Source organism: Pempheris klunzingeri, chromosome 16 (assembly GCF_042242105.1).
Source record: "Pempheris klunzingeri isolate RE-2024b chromosome 16, fPemKlu1.hap1, whole genome shotgun sequence".
Classification (NCBI taxonomy): Eukaryota; Metazoa; Chordata; class Actinopteri; order Acropomatiformes; family Pempheridae; genus Pempheris; species Pempheris klunzingeri.
In genome coordinates, this window is record NC_092027.1 from 18,454,748 (window position 1) to 18,474,077 (window position 19,330).

The 19,330-nt window shown below is 45.4% G+C and overlaps 1 protein-coding gene across 4 annotated transcripts; it reads right to left on the reverse strand.

Moving 5' to 3' along the window:
- Window positions 1-1,393: 1,393 nt before the first annotated feature.
- Window positions 1,394-19,201, reverse strand: bag6l (BCL2 associated athanogene 6, like). 4 transcript variants are annotated; one of them, XM_070846153.1, is made up of 25 exons: window positions 18,941-19,201; window positions 18,681-18,769; window positions 18,464-18,581; window positions 16,823-17,043; window positions 16,644-16,715; window positions 16,426-16,548; window positions 14,817-14,998; window positions 13,502-13,631; window positions 12,582-12,785; window positions 12,165-12,393; window positions 11,062-11,118; window positions 10,609-10,916; window positions 8,857-8,935; window positions 7,874-8,190; window positions 7,356-7,605; window positions 7,000-7,169; window positions 5,987-6,040; window positions 5,797-5,899; window positions 5,053-5,177; window positions 4,801-4,935; window positions 4,463-4,525; window positions 3,857-4,054; window positions 3,372-3,479; window positions 3,038-3,184; window positions 1,394-2,654 (listed from the first exon to the last, which is right to left on the reverse strand). In XM_070846153.1, exons 2-25 carry the CDS (start codon window positions 18,759-18,761, stop codon window positions 2,556-2,558), a joined length of 3,573 nt encoding a protein of 1,190 aa, XP_070702254.1. In that variant the 5' UTR covers window positions 18,762-18,769; window positions 18,941-19,201; the 3' UTR covers window positions 1,394-2,555. The 4 variants fall into 4 exon arrangements, with proteins under 4 accessions (XP_070702254.1, XP_070702252.1, XP_070702253.1 ...); XM_070846151.1 differs by having other exon boundaries at window positions 18,681-18,773; XM_070846152.1 differs by lacking the exon at window positions 18,941-19,201 and having other exon boundaries at window positions 18,681-18,918.
- Window positions 19,202-19,330: the final 129 nt, after the last annotated feature.

Consider the following 19,330-nt stretch of genomic DNA (forward strand, 5'->3'; position numbering starts at 1 on the left):
TGAATACAATAAAGTGATGATCAACAATGCTCGGCGTCAATGTTTTTGATCCTGTGTGTGTGTGTGTGTGTGTGTTGGTCTGGAGGAGGAACAGCTCCAGAGCAGATTGGCATGGTCCCAGAGGACTGTGCATTCTTTAACATTTCCTCGACCACAGCTGCCAGCTCTGGTTTCCCACCTGTACACAAGAAAACTTAAAGATCACTGATTGTCCTGAAAACTTACTGATCACATTCATGCTCCCAGAGGATGTCCCCTCTCCTTTTTGGACTTATTTCCACTCAACTGCCAACTTTGTATACAAGATCTCTCACAATCTAACTAACAGACCAGATCTGCTGCTGAGCACAGACCTGCTCAGGCGAAGGTAAGAATCTAAACCTAGATATCCCCATGAACCCTCCATGGCTGATGACTTAGATTGTGACAAATACTTATTGTATTACAAGTTTTCTGAAATTTTATGTTTCAATATGAAAATGAGGTGTTACCTATTAAAAACTGCACTAGCTTGCATACACTGCCAGAACAGAAATGTGAGTGTTGGTTGAAGTGGCCAGAGGTTTTAACACGGATTTCTTTTTTAATCGCTCCATAAATGAGAAAACACTGTCAAAGGCACTTAAAGATTTTAATATTGTATAACTCAGGCTCCTCAGTAAAACCTTCAGAATTTAGAAACTGGCTTAGTGTGTGTAAATATGGGGAAAAACACATTTAGAGAAAAGAGCTTTTAAAGACATGAATTTAAAAAGAACTCTCACGACACAAATAAACCAAGTGTAGGAAAATACTTTTTTTTTTCTTATTAACACCAGTCAGAAAGAGGAAGTGCTACAGAAGAAAATAAGAGTCAAATATCAAAGCTGATCAGTGCACCAAAATCAGTGTTTCGTAATAACTCAATCATCAGTATGTTCCTTTAATTCAACGTGAAATGCACAATGCAGATTTTAAGAGCAACCAGCAGGACTTCAGTTTAGAATGAAGTCAGCTTTTATTTTGTATATTTCTATATTTGTATTTTATTTTTTTATTTTATTTGCATTATATTTTGTATATTTGTATTTTTATTTTTTACTTCTCAATTTTTTATCTCCTTTTTCTTTGATTCTGATGTAGCTGTTGTGTAATGACAATTTCCCCCTTGGGGGATAAATAAAGGTGCATCTTATCTTATCTGCATCAGATACTAGAAAAGAATACTAAATTCATTGTTTCATTTATTTTCAGGTAAGCTCAGATGTTTCACACTAGCATGCCATTATTGATACTGTTACTGATCACTAATCATTCCTCCGGTCCATCCATGAAGTTCCATCATGAGATTCCACAGATTTGTCTCTGTGATCCCTCGTGGGTTCTAGAACCTGAATAAAGTAGCTGAGAAACATTGATTTAGAAGTTGTTTATTTCAGTGATGTTAACTAGCACACATGTACCACCAGCACGTTTCAGTCCTGCTACAGCTGAACACACGGTGACTGAAGCATCTGTGTCAACAGACTCAGATGTCAGTGATAGACGTGACATACAAACAAACAACAAAAAATAAGCCTCGATGTTTTCACCAAGAAATCTGTGGTCATGATTCTAAAACATGTCAATCTGATGCCAACAGTTAGATGACTCTATGACATCACTCACTCACAGGTTCTCCTGATGCTCAGACACATTAGAACAACACTGCCTTAGCAACATAGGACAGAAATGCTCAGTACGACGGCTCAATCCTTGATATTTGATGAAAAACGTATTCTTGAAATAAGAATGAAATCAGAACAAGAAAAAGTCAACAATGAGAAAATAGTTGAAGTTTCTCATTACTACTTACTTCTTTTTCACTTTAGACTTCTAATATCTTCAACATAACTTTAGTCTGGCAGTAGAACTATTTCTCCTAACATTTATTCTCATGTTCTTAAAACATTACAACTCTGTTACCACCAAAAGCGATTCTAAGTTTTGCAAGGATGGGAAGATGTGCTCAGAGACGTGAGTGCCGTTGGAACTTCTTCAGCTCGAGTGAGAAAGGTGTTACTTGTGGAAGAACACCAGTGCGCTCATGGTTAACTCACGCAGGTAAGAGACGAGGCGAACATGAGTTTGGCTTTAGGCGTGAGCACACAGAAACACTCCGTGGCATCTCAGCTCTGATGCTCAGATTCAGACCTGCAGAGGATTATTTTGGAGATGAATCCAGATCTTTGTTCCCTGTGACCCCCCCCAGTCCTCTGCTGACCTACAGCTGTCAGATCACTCACTGGTTCTGAGGTGTCCAGGAGAGGAGGGACTGTTCTAGCATGACGGGGACCCCAGAAGTTCCCTGGACCCCGCGTGGAAGCCTACAGGGTCACAGTCGGCGGTCTGCTCTTTCCATTCTAACCAAACTACAGCAGGTGATGTGACATGAGGAGGAGGAGCGATGAAGTCAGCAGCTGTCCTTCTTCCAGCTCGTGTTTATGATGGAATGGTAAAACACTACATGAGCCAGAGTTCCATGCCGCAGGTACAGTGAACACATCCTGGCCAGCTCGGCTCGGGGCCCTGGAGGATTACGAGTCTTCGACGGAGAAAGCTTGGTGTGTGTTGGGGAATCTCTGGGCGTTGTAGTCCGGATTGTCTCTCACTCGCTCTTTGATGTCACTTTTCACCTGGCAGGAGGACACACACACACACACACACACACAGACACAGACACAGACACACACACACACACACACACACACACACACACACACACACACACACACACACACACACAGACACACACAGACACGCACACAGACACACAGACAGACACACAGACACACAGACACACACAGACACGCACACAGACACACAGACACACAGACACACACAGACACACACACAGACAATGACCTTTCTTTTCTTTTAGAACTAGCTGAGAGTTTTCTACAGTGTGTAACTTTGTGCTGCTTATCCTGGTTTCCATGTTCCACTCATGCTAGTTATCTAAAACTGAAGGCAGCATAACTTCACCCAAGACCATCCTCCATCTGTGTCGGTGCATTACCTGCTTGCTGTATGCTTCCTGCAGCTCCGGCCTCTCCAGCTCCACCTGCAGGCTGTTTGGAGCGGTGACAGGCAGGACTCCAGCGGCGCGAGCAGCTCGGCTGACGGCGTCTGACAGGGACAGGTGAGGTCCTTCGCTCTGGGTCGTCTGAGGACGGAAACACCGTTACTCTACTCCGTCTGTGGGACATCAGTTTCAACACTGTGTGTCTGCATGCAAGCAAACAGCTCTGTTCTATTTGATCAAGCTACAGTCGCTACAACACCTTTTCTCCTTCAGAGTTAAAGCCCTGACAACAAGTGAGACTACACCTGCATCAAACTGCACTGCTCACCTTCCTCCTCTTGGCGGGCATCCCATGCAGGTAGGCGTCAGACAGCGGGGGCTGGGCTTTGATCTTCCTCTGAGACAGCATGTCATGTCTGATGAGGGGAACCCATTCCTGAGCAGGACATCATACAGGCGTCACCCGGTCACATGATGGTACTAAATGCAGCTCACAATTTACTGTATGTGCACATCATGGTGTGTTTATTAGTGCAGCAGTAGGGTGCTGTGTTTGACCTCTGTAAACCCCAATCTGTGCTGTTTCTCATTTATTTTGGTGTGTTGATTCTCCCTGGCTCCTGTGACCCCTACACCGTGTTTGATTTCAGATGGGGGGGGGGGGGTCAACTCACAGGTCTCATGTTCAGATCAGTGTCAGTTGTGAGCTTTGTGTATGACGGTGTACAAACATCATTCACAAAGCTCCTCCTGACCAGTGACTGTTAGGAAGTGGGACTAGGTTGATAGTGCTGAGAAAACATGAGTCCTTACAGGTGGAACAGCTGCTGCCCACTGCTCCACCTCGGCGGCCACCTCCTCCTGTCGTGCCGGGGCCCCAGCGGGACACTGAGCTTCCCCCGATGAAGCGGTGTTCCCTCCAGGTGATGCCCCCCTCTCTCCTCCATCTCCTGATGAAGCCATCGCCTCCTCTGCGGTGGTGGCTGCAGCCGGGGACAAACTCTCCTCCATCTGCCAAGTCACATGAAACATGTGCAGAAGGTGATGATTTTACGTTCCTCGTGTTCCAGGTACTAAATCTACCTTTTCTGTACCAGCTGTGAAGCAGGACAGCAGCTAAAATGAGCAGTCACTAAAAAAAGAGTTCATACAAAGCAAAAGTGACAGAAATGACCAGTCACAATAAACACATTCACCACAAGCAGCCTAAATACTGTCCTGGTTAAATATGTGGACTCATGTCTGATACAACCTACAGTGAGCAGCTGTGTTAGGGAAGCTCTGATAATGAACTGCTACATAAACTGGTGAAGTGTTTCTAAAGGCCGACGCCCTCACTCCTGTTGGTGGTCTCTGATGGTAACCAAACACAGACCACCACTGTTCAGTCCTATCTCACCACTAATAGAAATGACTCACCTCCACGCTGGGACTCTCTGATGGCGGGTCCACCTCAGCCTCTGTCCTCCAGTTCAACTGCCCCTGGGACGACAGTGAACACAGTGTTGTTGAAACTACAAGATTTTGTTCGTTGTGATCATAACTTCATCCTGCCGATCCAGATTCCTGCACGAGTCCTCGGTTTGTAATCATCTAATCATTTAAATGAAAGCAACTGTCACTGAATGGACCCGGTCCTGTTTGTCCAAGCAGTGAACAAAGTGGACAGACATTGTGGTTTTAGAGGCACTGGAGGTATTCCTGGATCAATAAACATTTATGAAATCCACTCAGCACAGTGGGCCACTTTTTATTACCTGTACATAGATGACGTAGTGCTGGATTTGGTCCTCACTGACTGGATTGTGCTCCAGAATGACGTGCAGCCTCATAGACATCATACTGGTCAGCCAGTTGACCAGACTGGGATTGACTTCAGCAGACATCCTCCTCTGCACACACACACACACACACACACACACACACACACACACACACACAGACACGCAGGTCACCTTGTATCACATGACTAAAGCATAACACTGGGGTTAGAGATGATGGATACTGACGATGCGATGGTTGATGACAGCAGTCAGAGCCCTCTGCTCTCCTCCGAGGCAGTACAGGTTCAGAGCCAAACACTCGAACAGGCCCTGAGTGCACAGCAACAGCAGCCGGGGGCCAAACGTGTGATCTGATCAAAGAGAAAACCAAGACAGGAAACCGCTCACACCTCCCTCAGTGTGGGCTTACAGAACACAGCAGGCCGACCTCGTTAACACATCTAACAAGAAATGAGAAAATACCCCAAACACATCAAATCCTCCATCAGCCCTCTGAACTGAATCCTTCTGAGAACAACCACTAGAGAAAGGAATTCATCTGTGTGTGGATTATCTGAGGACGTCTAGAAGTCTGATGCCTTACTGCAGAGCTGCTGGTTGTGACAGAGTTCTCACTGAGGTTCTGCGGAGACTCAAAGAAAGATACCTTAACTCACCTAACCTAAGACTCACAGTCATCAATGAACATGTCCCACCACATAATGTTGGGAATCCTCCTCCATGTCAGCACAGATAGGAGTCATTTCAATGGGTACCAGAGGGGAATCGTGCTTTGACTCCAAAGTTCACTCTTCAGCCAGTTAGGACTGATTTCCCACTCTGAGAGGCTTGACAAACAACAGCCTAGAGCTTTGAATGGGTGATGTTCATTAACTTATTCCTTCCATTGCCTGTAAGTCACTGTATCTACAGCCTGGGCTCTAGGTAGGTGACAACTAGACTAACAGAACCCCCTCCATCTGAACGTACCGGTGCAGTGCAGGATATGAGAGGCCATCTGTGTGAACTGCTGCCTGAGGAAAGAGAGGTTGGTCTGAACGATGTCCACTCCCTCTCGGACAGTCACTGAGGCCTGGACACAACACACACAGCTGACTGTGGTCCATCACTACATAGTGAGCTAATGTGAGGTGTGTGTGTGTGACAGGCTGCTCCTTACAAAGCTCTCAGCGATGTACTCTTCCAGTCCGTTGATGAGGTCCTCAGCTGCTGTCTGCAGAGAGAACAATGTGGAAAAGTCTTCACTGTGACAAATCAGATGAACAGATCAACAGACCATGACACTGCATGGCATCAATCAGAGGGTCGCTGGTTTGATCCCCGGCTCCTATGAGTCAGCATGCCGAAGTGTCCTTGGGCAAGACACCGAACTGGCTCCTACTAGCAAGTCCTACCCGACTAGCTTCAGTGTGTGAATGTGTGTGAAAGAATGGTCACCAAATACAGACCATTTACCGCCAACAAGACACCAGACCTGAGAGACTCTGCTCATGTCTGGACAGCCAACATGCAGCAGCCAATTGGAACCGTTCAAAGCTTTCCAGTGTGGAGAACTTTTAGTGGAAAGATTACAGAAAAAAGACAAAATGCACGCAAGCTTGTCTTAAAGCCATACCGCCTGCCCCCCCCCGCCCACACGTTTCTGCTTGCTGCTCATACTCGCCATTAAGAGACCTCGTAGTAAGAAGCTTCCAATGGCCGAGAGGAGTGAGCAAACACCTGTTTCAGTGTGGATGTGGACGTGCCACTGTGCTACTGTAGATCTGAAAAACTGTGACCCCATCTCTTGATGTAACATGCTTTAGTTCGGCTTATAAAGTCATCTTAACTCATAGAACTAGAGCCTGTCTGTGCCACGTCTTTAGGGGTACAAAATGACCCTTGATTCAGACAGCCCAACTGAAAGCCATCAAACTCTCACCATTTCAATGTAGTTGATTAGAATCTGGTTTGGTGAGCTCACACAAAACAGGAACAACAAGAACCAGCCTCACCTACCATGAACCCTCAGGACATAAAGGTCATTTAAGTCATCGTAATAGTATCAGTACTATTAAAATCAACCAATGCCCTGACAGGAATGACAGCAGCACAGTAATGATGCCATCATCATGCCATTATCGCTGAATACAGCCCATATAGTGTGTGAGAAACTCTCTCTACAGTACTCACAGCTATGTTAGCATCAGTGGGCTCTCTACCCTGGAGGTAGTGTTCAGTGAAGAAGTCATTGAGCTGAGGCCGAATGCGGCTCAGAGGCTGGGCGTTTCCATGAAGCAACAGCACCATATCCACCATGGAGAAGCTCTGACACACCAGGGACAGCAGGTCACCAAAGAACCCTGCCAGGATGAGAGCCAGTTCATTTGTATACTCATGACAATCATAGAAAATGGTGTCAACTGTTAATTCCCTCTAAGAACGTGATAGAATGCTGATGTCTTAAGTGTGTTTCTGGCACATTGGACTTGAAGTAAAACAGTCACTATGATGATACATTACATCCATTCTCATGTCTCGTGACTCACCCACAGCATCTCCAGAGCCAGGAGTGAACACATTGCTGGTCTGGGACAGTCTCTGGATGAACTCGGCAATGCTTTCTCTGCTGCCCTGCTGTGCCCCCAGAGAGCTCATTATGGTGGACAGCACTCCCTGCACAATGCCGGTGAACAGCTCCGGGCTCAGGGAGTCTCCACCTGCACCGATGCTGCCCTGAGGCGGGGCAGGACTGCCGGACTGAGGGGGGCGCACGGCACCCGGGCCACTGGTAGTGGGCTGAGAAGAAACAACACTGTCATGGCACAGTCCAACCTGTACACACCAAGAGATCTACTGCATATGGGCGCATTTTGAGTCAATACAAGTCAACACCTCCTAAAAAGATCTTACACTAATAGTCACAGTTCTGTAGTATGCTTAAAGAATCACAGAACACCAATTAATCAGTCAGGAACATGTTGTGGCCCTCAGGACAGGGGAGCCACCCGTTTGAAACAAGGACAAACTCTGCATGCCACCACATTGTTGCACTATATGATCTCACCTGTGTGAAGTCTGACATGGCCTGGAAAAAGCCAGGCACCCCGGGCAGCGTCACAGTGATGGAGGGAGCGGGTCCGGATCCAGGACCCCCTGGCCCAGCTGCTCCTCCTAGCAGAGAGCCCAGGAGCAGGGCCACGCTCCCCTCAGGACCGCCCTCTTCTGCCTGGCCCATGGAGGTAGTACTGGTGGTGTGGGTGGATGTCTGTCCAGAGGTGTTGGCAGTGGGAGGGGGAGGAGACACGGTGGAGGAATCAGACGAAGAAGAGGTAGAGAAGGAAGACTGAGAGCTGGCTGAAGAGGACGTGAACGTGGGGTCACCTGGAGGAGTTAGGACAACAGATTAAAATAAATACAGCCCTGATATTGATACTGACATCCACACTCTAAAATAGATCCAGTAATGATATATCAGATAGTATTCTACTATAATAGTAGTTTTTTAACAGGATAAATACTGAATGGGATATTCTAACTTAGATTCTAACTTAGATTCCTCCGGAATGAATGATGGGTGAATGGGTGACTAACGTTGAGTTTGTAGGTTAATCTTTAATGCTGGCAGCACAAATTTGTGGTGGATAGTCCTAAAATCAGGCTCACTAACTTGCTTTTCATGGAGCCTTCAACCACATTCCATGATCTTCTTCTGTAAATGGATTTTGCTCAGGTGTCATCACATGATCTAAGTATGAACTGTGGCCATGTGACAACAGGTGGTTGTATTTGGGGAGGGGATCAAACATGACCATAATAGCACAAGCTGCATTTGCTAACCACCAAACCTTGGGATAGCACCAAAAGCTCTAGAAGAGGGTAACCGTGAATATATAAGAGTCTACCAGGTTCTACAGTGGGAGGCCATAAAACAGAATTCTCTCTCTTTGGGGTGGAGACGTGTAGAGGACGGTGGTGAGCATTTTATGCCAGTACTGGCTGACTTTGCTTCGTCAGCTACTCTAAATGTAAAACAGAGCTGACACAGACCTGGCTGCCCCGGCGTCAGGAGCTGTCCAACCAGGCCGCTGATCATCTGGGTGAGGGAGGAGGGAGCCGGAGGTGTGCCCTGCTCACAGAGGGGGAGAGGAGGCAGAGCTAAACAAGCAGCTTCATGCTCATTGCACAACAGGTCATTCATCTCTATTATTCAGCACACCGCAGGAATTAGCTAGAGCTGCAACACTCAGTTGATTATCAATTGGTCAACTGGTGGAAAACAAATGGACAACTTTAACCTTTTGAGTCATTTTTAAAGAAGGAAAAATAAAGAAATGTCTTCTTTAAGCTTTTCTAACGTGCTGTGTCTCCTTGTCTTAACATTATAACACATTGATTGTCTTGTGTTTCGGACTGTTGGTCATCTGATCACTTGATCTTGGGCTACAGTACACTGGATGGCACTTTAAGATCTTTTCTGATGTATTGATCAAAAAAATAACTGATTAGGAAAATAATCTTTAGTTGTAACCCTACACATTATGGTTTATAATAGGTGGATATCAGAAGTATTTGCAACAGCACAAAGATGGGCATTAATGGGATGAGACTGTCTGGGTTTGCATGGTCTTTTATTGAGCCAGTGGTTTATTGATCATTTTATTCCATCTTTCCAGGTGAGTAAGATGGTTTTCCTGGCTAAAGGAATGCTATTATGATGAAGTTTTAGAGATGGTGTGGAGTGAGAGTGAGGAGAGAGGCTGAGGATCTCTGAGGGCGTTGTGTGTGCAGTGTGTGTGTCATTTGTGTTCCACCAGGGAGTGAGAGGTATTTATGGTGTTAGATTTAGAACAGCTGGGGGTCTTAACTGATTTAGCTATTAATGCAACAATCATGCAGTGATTAATGGGGAGATCCTTACAGATGGTCTGTTCAATGTCAGAACAGGATTTGCTTGTCCAGTGTCAAATATACCGAGGCTGGTTGGAAAGGAAGTGGTGGCAGAAATTTGGTACATCGAGTCCGCCATATTGTTTGGGTTTTTGAAGTATACTTATTTTAATCCTGGGCCCTTAGGAGGATCAGGATCTTGGACTCAGACCAGTCAAGCTTTTAATCAGGACGGACGGTACCTCTGTTTACATTGCATGATCTCAATATTTGTCCGCTGGTGGTTCCACATGCTGAGAATGTGTTACTTGGAGTCTTGGTGCACTTAGTAAAGTAATGGCCAAAGCCAAAATGATTTTAGAACATGAAGAGAAAAGGCCAGCGTAGGCTGTGAAACACCTTTTCTGCATAAAGTGTAAAGTTTTATAGAGATGAGTTGTGCAGAATAATCTTTGCATGTTTTCTTCTGACTGCTTACAGAGTCAAGTCTTATTGCCAAAGCTCAGCTTACAATGTCAGCATCAGTCATTACTGATGATAATAATAACATAGTTGGAGCAGTGTTTTGGTTCAGGGAGAAGTGTAATCACACCATTATTCATACGGTGTGTCATTTTAAAGATGGGGGGGAAATGTTTCTTAAATTCTACTGGGTATCCACCTAAACCTGAAGACATGTTGTTGGGCATGAGCTGAAGTGCTTTGCTGTAGTGTAGTGTTGACTTTTGGGGGGGTTTTTCCCAGAGATACCTACTATTGATGTGACGGCAGATTTTTCAGTTTGTTGTTTCAGTTGATATCCAGATGTTTACCAATTGTATTACCAAATTGCGTTTAGTTTTTTGTTAAGAAGACCAAGACTAGCTAATTAAGAAGACTAGCTACTGTCTATCCACTATGTGTTTGTCTTACCTGTCCTAGCTGCTGGCCAGCTGTGGGTACTGTGCCCCTCAGGTTGATGGTGGTTCCCCTGGTTCCCATTGGCTGAGGGATGCGGGGGGAAAAGGAAGGTCTGGTGATGACAACCCTGCCCTGAGCAGGATGGGGGGGCTGTGGTGAAGCAGCTCCCTCAGTGCTTGGTGTTGAGCCAGGGCCAGTTGCCACCTGTACTGGGTGGCCTGCTGTGGCTGCAACGGCCATGGCAGCAGCTTGGTGGGAGATCTGGTGCACAATGGCCTGCAAGAATTCAGGGGGAAGTCCTGGAAGGTGGACAGGAGTCACTGCGGATACAGAGGGAAGTTTGTCCTGAAAGCATATCTCTATGTATGTACACTTAATGTTCCAAATAAATCAGTTTCTGTGTCTTAAAGAAAGACACAGCTGTCACCATAGCAACAAACTATCTAATCACAGAGCAGCACTCACCAGGCGGACCTGCAGCATTCGGCTGTCCTGGAACCTGAGACCCAGCAGCTGACTCACCTGTTGAACACAACAAGAGCAGAAATCCATCAGCTTCACAGGGGGGGGTCAGGAGGGATGGTGGTGAGACATGGTGCTGGTGGAACCAGGGGTGGCAGTGAAACAGGGTGATGGTGAGACAGCGTGGTCAGGAGACAGGACGGTGGTGCCACACTCATCAAACAGAACAAGGAAGGGCTGCTCGAGACTGCTGCTTCAAATATGATACATAAAATCATAGAGTTATTTATATTATATATATATTATGATTGTAATATCACACATCTGCCTCTTCAGTAGATGAAACAGCCATCTTTCCCTGTCAAGGTTTAGATCAAGTCCAGTTTAAGCACGTGAAATCATGTGCCTTGTTGTGCTTTGCTGTGTCCAACAGCTCACACTGAAGCGGAAGCAGAGACACAGGAACAGGATCAGACATGTACCTTATGTGCTTCTGGATTCCAACGAATTCAATGTTGTCATTGTGATTATTGAAATTGTGACGCTGTATCTCCAAAGTCAGTCAACCAGTTAGTGCTTGGGTTGATAGATTTTTGGATCAAATCGATAATAAAAATAAATGCTGTTAATGTGTAGGATGTTGTGATGTGAGATCACAAGCAGGAAGATAAATGCCCTTCTTATTAACAGTTCGCTCGGTTCTCAGATTTGACTGGCTTGCAAATGTTGCCATCTGCTGGAAGAAAGAAGTGCAGCAGACCGTGTCAACTTCAGACAGGGCCCAGACATATTCTGTCAGAAAGACAGTTAGACATTAGCCAAACAATAAAAACCACCAAAAAACTGAATATTATGTACCGACTACTTGTAAGCTTTGGTTGGGATAGGATCAGAGAGATCACGGAGTTTGGTGTAGACCTGCTCTTTATGGAAAGTGTCTTGAGATAATGCTGATATGATTTGGCGCTATATAAATAAAGACTGATTGACTGATTGACTGATTGATTGATTGAGAGTGTCCATTTCAGACAAGTCACAGAAGCCCATGTGTCCATAGCCACACTAACATGTATGGTAAAGTTTTATGTTGACATGGCGGCACATACCATCAATGTTCATCTGCATCATGACCACAGGCTCCATGGTCTGGTGAGTGATCCGGATCACTCGGGGTCCTCCCGGTGCTTGCTGATGAGTGGTCCCATTTGACTGAAGCGATGGAGCCTGGCCTGTAGCTTGCTGTTCTGATTGGCCAGCACCCTGAGAAGGCTGGTTTTGGCCTTCAGCTGCCTGTCTCCCATTAGATGCCACGGTCAATGTCGTCCCTAAATTAATCTGGAGAGAGACACACTGAGATTATAGAAAACATTTTCTTAATGCAAACACCGCAGTGCATAGCAGTAGTTATGTATATTCAGTAACTATTTATTCTGTTCTCACTGTATCTCTTCACACGACTGTATTTCTCAACAGCTGACAGACATCATTATTCCACACAGAAGATCAGCGTGGTGTGAACCTACTGGCATGGCCATGTGTGGCAGACCAGCCTGGAGCAGGATCGGCTGAGTATAGTGGGCCATGGGACGAACCGCATACAGGTGGCGTGGAGGAGAGGTCGTGAGGTTACAGCGTAGGTCGCTGAGGACAACTAAGGTGTTGCCAAGGAGACGCAGAGAATCTCCGACCAGGTTGAGAACGCGCTGATCCTCCTCTCTCTCCTGGGTCTGTGAATGAAGACAGACTGTTATGACACAGCTTTGGACAGTTGTGACAAAAACAGCCTCTGCTTTGTCAGCACCTGTGAGCGGGACACTACAGAGAACATAGTTCTAATTGATCTGCTCTGAGAGCCTGACCAGCACTGGCAGTGCTGAAAGTCCTGAAATTACAGGAAAGGTTATGGACTCAAATCAAAAGCATTTGTCTCCTGCTGAGCATGAATGTGCTCCGTAAATTGCATAACAATAGCAATCAGTTTACTACACTAAGTGTGAATACATTTTGGAGTCAAATGAAAGGTGGGACCAGGAATTCCCATAAGAACATGTATTGGCAATCACCTCTAATGGGGACTACAACAGTATTGATGCTTTGTAGGCACAGAATGGAAGGCAGCAACATACACAACTGCACAGAAGAGAAGAAACCATGGTGTGTAAATGTATTCCACTGCAAAACAATGAAGAATGTTGATTTCTTGCAAAAACAGTGCACTATAAAGATTAGCATACTGCGCACAGCTCATACTGAGTAAAGGAGCCACTAATTGCATTTCCTTATACAGACAGGAGAGATGAAAGTTTGCCTGCTGAATGTGTAAATGTCTGGCAGCATGAGCATCAGTACACTAGTTACATGTCACAATGTGATCCTTCACTTTCTTTCTTAGAGATCATATTGGAATGTGATTTGCTTTCAGCCTCATGCACTTCCTCCTTACATTGTTGTTGTAGTCTGCTGAGGTGGCTGCTCCAAGGATTGAGTGGGATCTCTCTATGAAGGGACGTAACCTCTCCTCCACCCTCCTGACCTCAGAAAGAACCTCCACAAATTCTCCCGGACTCGGGTGACTGAGGACAGAAGACAGAGAGCCAGCTGGTGAACACTGTGCTGTTCAATCGGACCAACAATTACAGAAATGGAATGCCGTCTGGAATGTTAAGCTCTCCTCTGATACGTTTCCTTACATTAAAGCATACCTGTGTTGGTGGTCTGGTGCAGATTAAGACCACACAATATTTGAGTCTGTTAAAATGGTCACTGTGTCAGACTAGGAGATTATCATGTCATCGGTGCTCTGTTGGGACATTGTGGGGCGTCCCACATGAGGCGCTGGTTGCTGCTCACTATTATACACAAAATGATCCAATGCTGCACCCTTTTTCTTTCCTGGCATCCTGCGCCTGTCAGGTTGGGCTGGTATCGGGCTGCTGGTTAATCATGACGCGACGCGTAAGAAGCTACAACAACTGATGATGGAGCCACGACACACCAGTCTTGAGATGTGCCCTTGGCTGTTTCAGTGCTGGAGGGTCTATCCAACTGAGGGCAGATGGGACTGTAGTTCATATTTCACAACACTGACGAGTCACTCAGCTCTGAACAATCACACCTTGACTTGGCTTAAAGTTAAGCTTCTTCTTACCTTTCACTAATAAGTCAAAGTATAGTTATTTCTTGAAGCCATTTTTAAGACGTTTTATACATTCTGGTCCTCTCCTCACTCGGATGTGCTTGTTGGACTTATTAAATTCATTGTATGTTCATTTTAAGGAATTCTGCAGAGGCATCTAAAAAGATTTTTAAGGTAAAACAACACAGTGTCTTTTACCCATTTTCCACCTGGTATTAACATGTAATATGCACCTCAAGCCCCTTGGCAAAAGCTTGTAGAAGCAGTAGCTAACTGGTCTCCCCTCCCAGTCCTTTCACTTGGAGTGGAGACCCCTTGCCAGTCCAGCATAACTAATTTTAATATTGCGATCTGATGCATGAACATGCGGGCACAGTCCATGAAAAATCCAGAATAGAATTCAACATCCTTCTCCTCACTTACAAGGCTCTTAATGGTCAGGCAGGATCTTATCTTAAAGAGCTCATGGTCCTGTATAACACACTACTGAGTCACATCATCAAGATAACAAGAATGCTTTTTTACTAAATCACAATACAAAGAAAGTCATTATTCTCATAACATATATAGATACAGATCACATGTCAACAATGGGGCCATTCAGTCCACAGCTTTGACTTACTTGGCCTCTGTGTTGGCTGGTCCTTCAGTTTGGCTGGAGGTGGAGGAAGATGGAGCAGGAGGAGAGGTGGTGTTCATGGGCTCTGGCGATGCAGCCCCTCTAACAGAGGAGGAGGGCAGCAAGGACGAAGAGGACTGGAGTGCCTCTGGTTGTGGATGGGGACTACTGTCACTGGACACTCCCTGCAACACATCAACACATCACAGCACACGTGAACTCCCAGTGCTGTCCTGTTGGCATCAATCTGAGGAGCCAGTGAGCTGCAGGGGAAACATGCACAGCTCGGAGCGTATATATTTAACCCATAACATCAGCAAAATGCACCACAGTGATATTTCTCCAACATTCATGGATCCAAAAACCTGTTGAAATCATATAAATAAGATGCTCTTTAAAACTTCAGATCTCACCTCAGTGATCAAGTTAGGATAGTTAGATAGTTAGAGTGCAAACAGAAACTGATGTAGCATGATCTTCCATGGTGCAGATTCACCAGAATGTGATACTAACTTGGTGTTTACCACCTATTTAGGGTATCTGCGTAGTATTCAAGAGGGACCACTGTTCAAATCTGAGCGTGGAGAATGACATAGGCTAGCATTTTGTAGGGAAAAGGCAGTAATGATACGACAATAAAGTGGTAATTTCACAGGAAGAAGAACAAGCAAACAGTTGATATCCTGATAATGAAGTCACAATGTTACGACAGATTACATAAGAACAACAGCACAGTATTAGCTTTATGACTACTACTCGCTGGCAGTGTGGTCAGGTCTGCACAGAAGAACAGCTGAGAGGAGCTGTATGCTGGACACTATGCTCCAGCTGCTGTCTGAAAACACATCTGGTTATGTGACTGATGCATCTTGTAATTGGTTTCATTTTATTTCAGCATCTTTTTGGTCAAATCTATACTTTACGGTCATCCACACACCTCATTTGACACAGCCTGCACTCACCTCCTCCTGTGGCAAATGATTAAAATCAACATCCCGTAAGAGTACTTTATTCTAAAAACATTAGGACTCTTTCTTGTCCAATTCCTTTTTTCTAGATTTTTTTCATATTAAATTAAATACTGCACTGTGAGCATTACATTCAGCAAAGAACAAGAAAGTAGTAAAAGAAGTGTTTAACGACGCCACTGTTAGAATTGAGAAGAGAATCAGAGAAAACTCCAACCTTTGGAGGTCATATATTATTTAATAAGTTGGGCTGACATAGAAAATGTCTGTAAAGGCATTGCCATTTATAAATGATACAATTCCTACATTTAAGAAAAGGAATTACTGAACTTGCAGACCAAACATTCTCACAGTTCCTTGCAGATGTCTTTGATCAGGTGACAGCCAGGCATTTCCCACCATGCCCTGGGTTTTGCAGTCGATGGAGAGCAACTGCGGTGCCTGGCTCTAAAAACTGCAGCCGCCTTGATCTCGCGAGGTTATCGTTGCCGGCATGTGCATGTAGTTGGGATCAAGTCGGACACAAACCTGACCGGCATGCGCTGTGCGGTGATCTCCAGCAATCGATTCTGTGCAGGCCTGGCTCATCTCCAACAAGCCTAATGTTCTCAGCCTAGGTATCAAAAGCAGGACATGTACAGTACCTCCAGCCGGTGGATCAGAGAGCAAGCATCTCTGAGCAGGTTCTCAGCCAGCTGCAGCCTCATCCTGGGCTCACTCTGCACGGACTGGTCCAAATTGATCTGCACGTCCACCAAGCCATTGCTCTATACACACAAACATCAGTCAGCTTCACAGGAAGAGACAGACCCAAAGGCTAAAAAGACTAATGAAATGACGTCTGGTGATAATGAGCCTTTACCCCGGTGCTGGTGCTGACCCTGGCATTCCTGCCACTTTCACCGACTCCAGCCATCATCTGCTGAGCAGAGATCTGCAAAACAAGATCTACAGACTTAACAAGATCGAGCGGTCACAATGCAAAACTGCTCTGAAAAATACAGTGAAGTTTTGGCGATAACGCAACAGGGTCATAACCACCTGTATCTGCTGAGGGTCCATGATGTTGACAGGTAGGTTGAAGGTCCCCAGCATCACGTAACTGTTGCCGTTGCGGTTGTGTGGTGCACCCTGGGTGGAGGTGGAGGCGTGGCTGCTGCGGCCCTCTGTCCTCCCAGTGGAAACACCTGCGCTCCCTGGCCTGGACGTGGTGGCCTGAGGTGGGGCACGCTCCACCAGGTGGATTACCTTCCCATCTACATCTGAGAGAAACAAACGGATGGACTTCATTACACACTTCAAAAACATTTCCTAGTTACTGCTTCTCAAGTATGTAGAATTACTACTATTTTGCATTAAATATACTGAAGTAACTGTCTTTACCATTTTTTAGTGTTTGACAAGAAAAGTATTTCCATTTGGGTTCTGTAACGTATAATAGTTATGTGCTGTTCTTTTTCACATTTCATTTCATTGCACTGTCTTGCTAATTTGGCACAAATGATTTCTCAGTTATAGCAGCGTGTGGAGGATCAGAGAAAAAGAAAGGAAATTTCATGCACAATGAAATAACAAATTGAATAGAACTGTCCAACAAGACCACGCTGACTGCCAAGCTGTTTCACATTATCAGACAAGAAAAACAATAAAGAAAACTGCCCATATATTAGTGAGCTCTGCTTTGTGTGGTGATCTGTCCTGATCAGTGTGTCAGCACCATCAGTGTGTCTCCCTCTGCCCCCTTTGGTCCGTCGGCCCATGGTGCTGTCCAAGGTCTTGATGAGGACAGATCACATCTGTGTTCGGAACCTCTTTTTTCACTTAAGAGAATGACGTTTTTTTTTAACTTTATTTAGCCGTTTCCTGCACTTCCCAAGTCATAAGTCTTCGTGTTTACACATTTGTTTTGTTGTCCAGAATAGGTATGAAATTAATCATTCAGAATTATGACAGCATAGAGGCAAGGTGAGCATACTGTGCCACCCTACAGACAGTCCAACAGGTCCAGTGAGGCTCAGGATGAAATAGATCTCTCATACAGAATCAAAAGCTCTCCATCTGCACCTCATCAGTGTAATTCTCTAATGAGCTGTTTCTGTCTCTAATCACTCTCTGCCGTTGAAATGCCCACTTGTTGTAACGTCTATATACAAGATGCACCATGGTCAAGCTGTGTTGTTACCATGGAAATAGCATAGATTTTGATTTCACATCTCCTCCTGACAAGGTGTAAGATTTATGCCCGGGAGGCTTAAGCCTAGATAGTGCAACTGACTAAGACTAAGAACGCCAATTACAACCAACTTAGCTTAAGACCAGGCATTAGACCTGTTGGTGGAACCAGCCTCAGAGCACTGCTGAGTCTAAACCATCACAACTCAAACATTACAGTTACACGGCTAGGTGGAGCACAAGCAGTACTGTTGCAGCAGCTAATGATCGAAGTGACAATCACAACAAGAGTTGTTGTTTAAACATTGTGTTAGGGTTCCACCAATGGTGTTCAGCTGTTATACTGTGATGGCATAAGACAAGTGAAATGACCGCTGTGAGTCACTGTGGGTGGTCTATTTGAAGTATCATAGTATCAGGTGAAAAATCTACTTCCCCATCCTTCGCAGATTAGACAAACAGCCACTTTCCATCCCAAATCATGCAGCTCCACTACTGTAGTTCACTCACTGTATTCAGTCAGCATCCTGTCATCCTGCAGCACTCTGCCCTGGTAGATGAGCCTCTGCTTGTCCACTGGGATCTCCACTGACGAGGATATGTGCTCCTTGAACTGCTTCACTGTCAGCTAGGGGACAACACACAAGACATTACCCGTCAACACCTGAAAAGGGGGGGGGGGGGGGGGGTAAATGGAGCAGTGTCTGCATCAGGGTAAGAGTAATACCTCGCCTCTGACTTTGTAGCTCCTGCTCTGGGAGTCCAGAGTCTTCACGGTGACTTCAATCATGCCGCTGGACTCCGCCATATTCCACACTGTCTGAAACAAAATACAGTTTGAGCTGGAAATGACGCGTTATCCAGCTCATATGCACCACTGTGCATTACACGGTATGTGGGGAACGGAGAGCAAAGGGACCAAGCAGCAGCTAGGCCTAAAAGCTAGTAACAATGATCCGCCATCAAACAAACAAATGCGGGCAGCACCTGGTTACAGACAGCTCCAGAGCCTTGTTGTTGTTGTTAGCTTGTTAGCCAGCTAACCAACGTTAGCTAATCCCAGATGCTAACAGTGCTAACTTAAATAACCCCCCCGGGGAGTCGTTCTCTTCGTTCAGCTGAAAACAGGTTAGAGGTCTTGCTTTTGGTTTAAAATCTGCTGAAGCGTTTCAGTTTGTGTTTTGAGAGGAACTCTTGTTCAGAGATTTGGCGTATTCAGGTGAGTCCGTTGGCTTAATTTTCCCAAACAGAAACACGGCCTGAATGCAACGTCAAAGGACCCCAATGACGTCAAGAGAAGCGTCTGCGTCATGCCTGAGCGCTTTTGTGTTTTACAGCCAGTGGCCCTGATAGCTTCCACTTTGGTGTAAAGTTCAT

Bases quoted from the DNA above. Each gene is read 5' to 3' on its own strand.
- bag6l (XM_070846153.1), bottom strand. From the start codon at position 18,761: ATGGCGGAGTCCAGCGGCATGATTGAAGTCACCGTGAAGACTCTGGAC. The intron at 16,716-16,822 runs GTGGTTATGACC...CTTGTTTTGCAG, and splicing joins TGGACCCTCAGCAGATACAG to ATCTCTGCTCAGCAGATGAT. The intron at 4,526-4,800 runs GTAATAAAAAGT...CTGTCGTCCCAG, and splicing joins ACTACGTCATCTATGTACAG to GGGCAGTTGAACTGGAGGAC.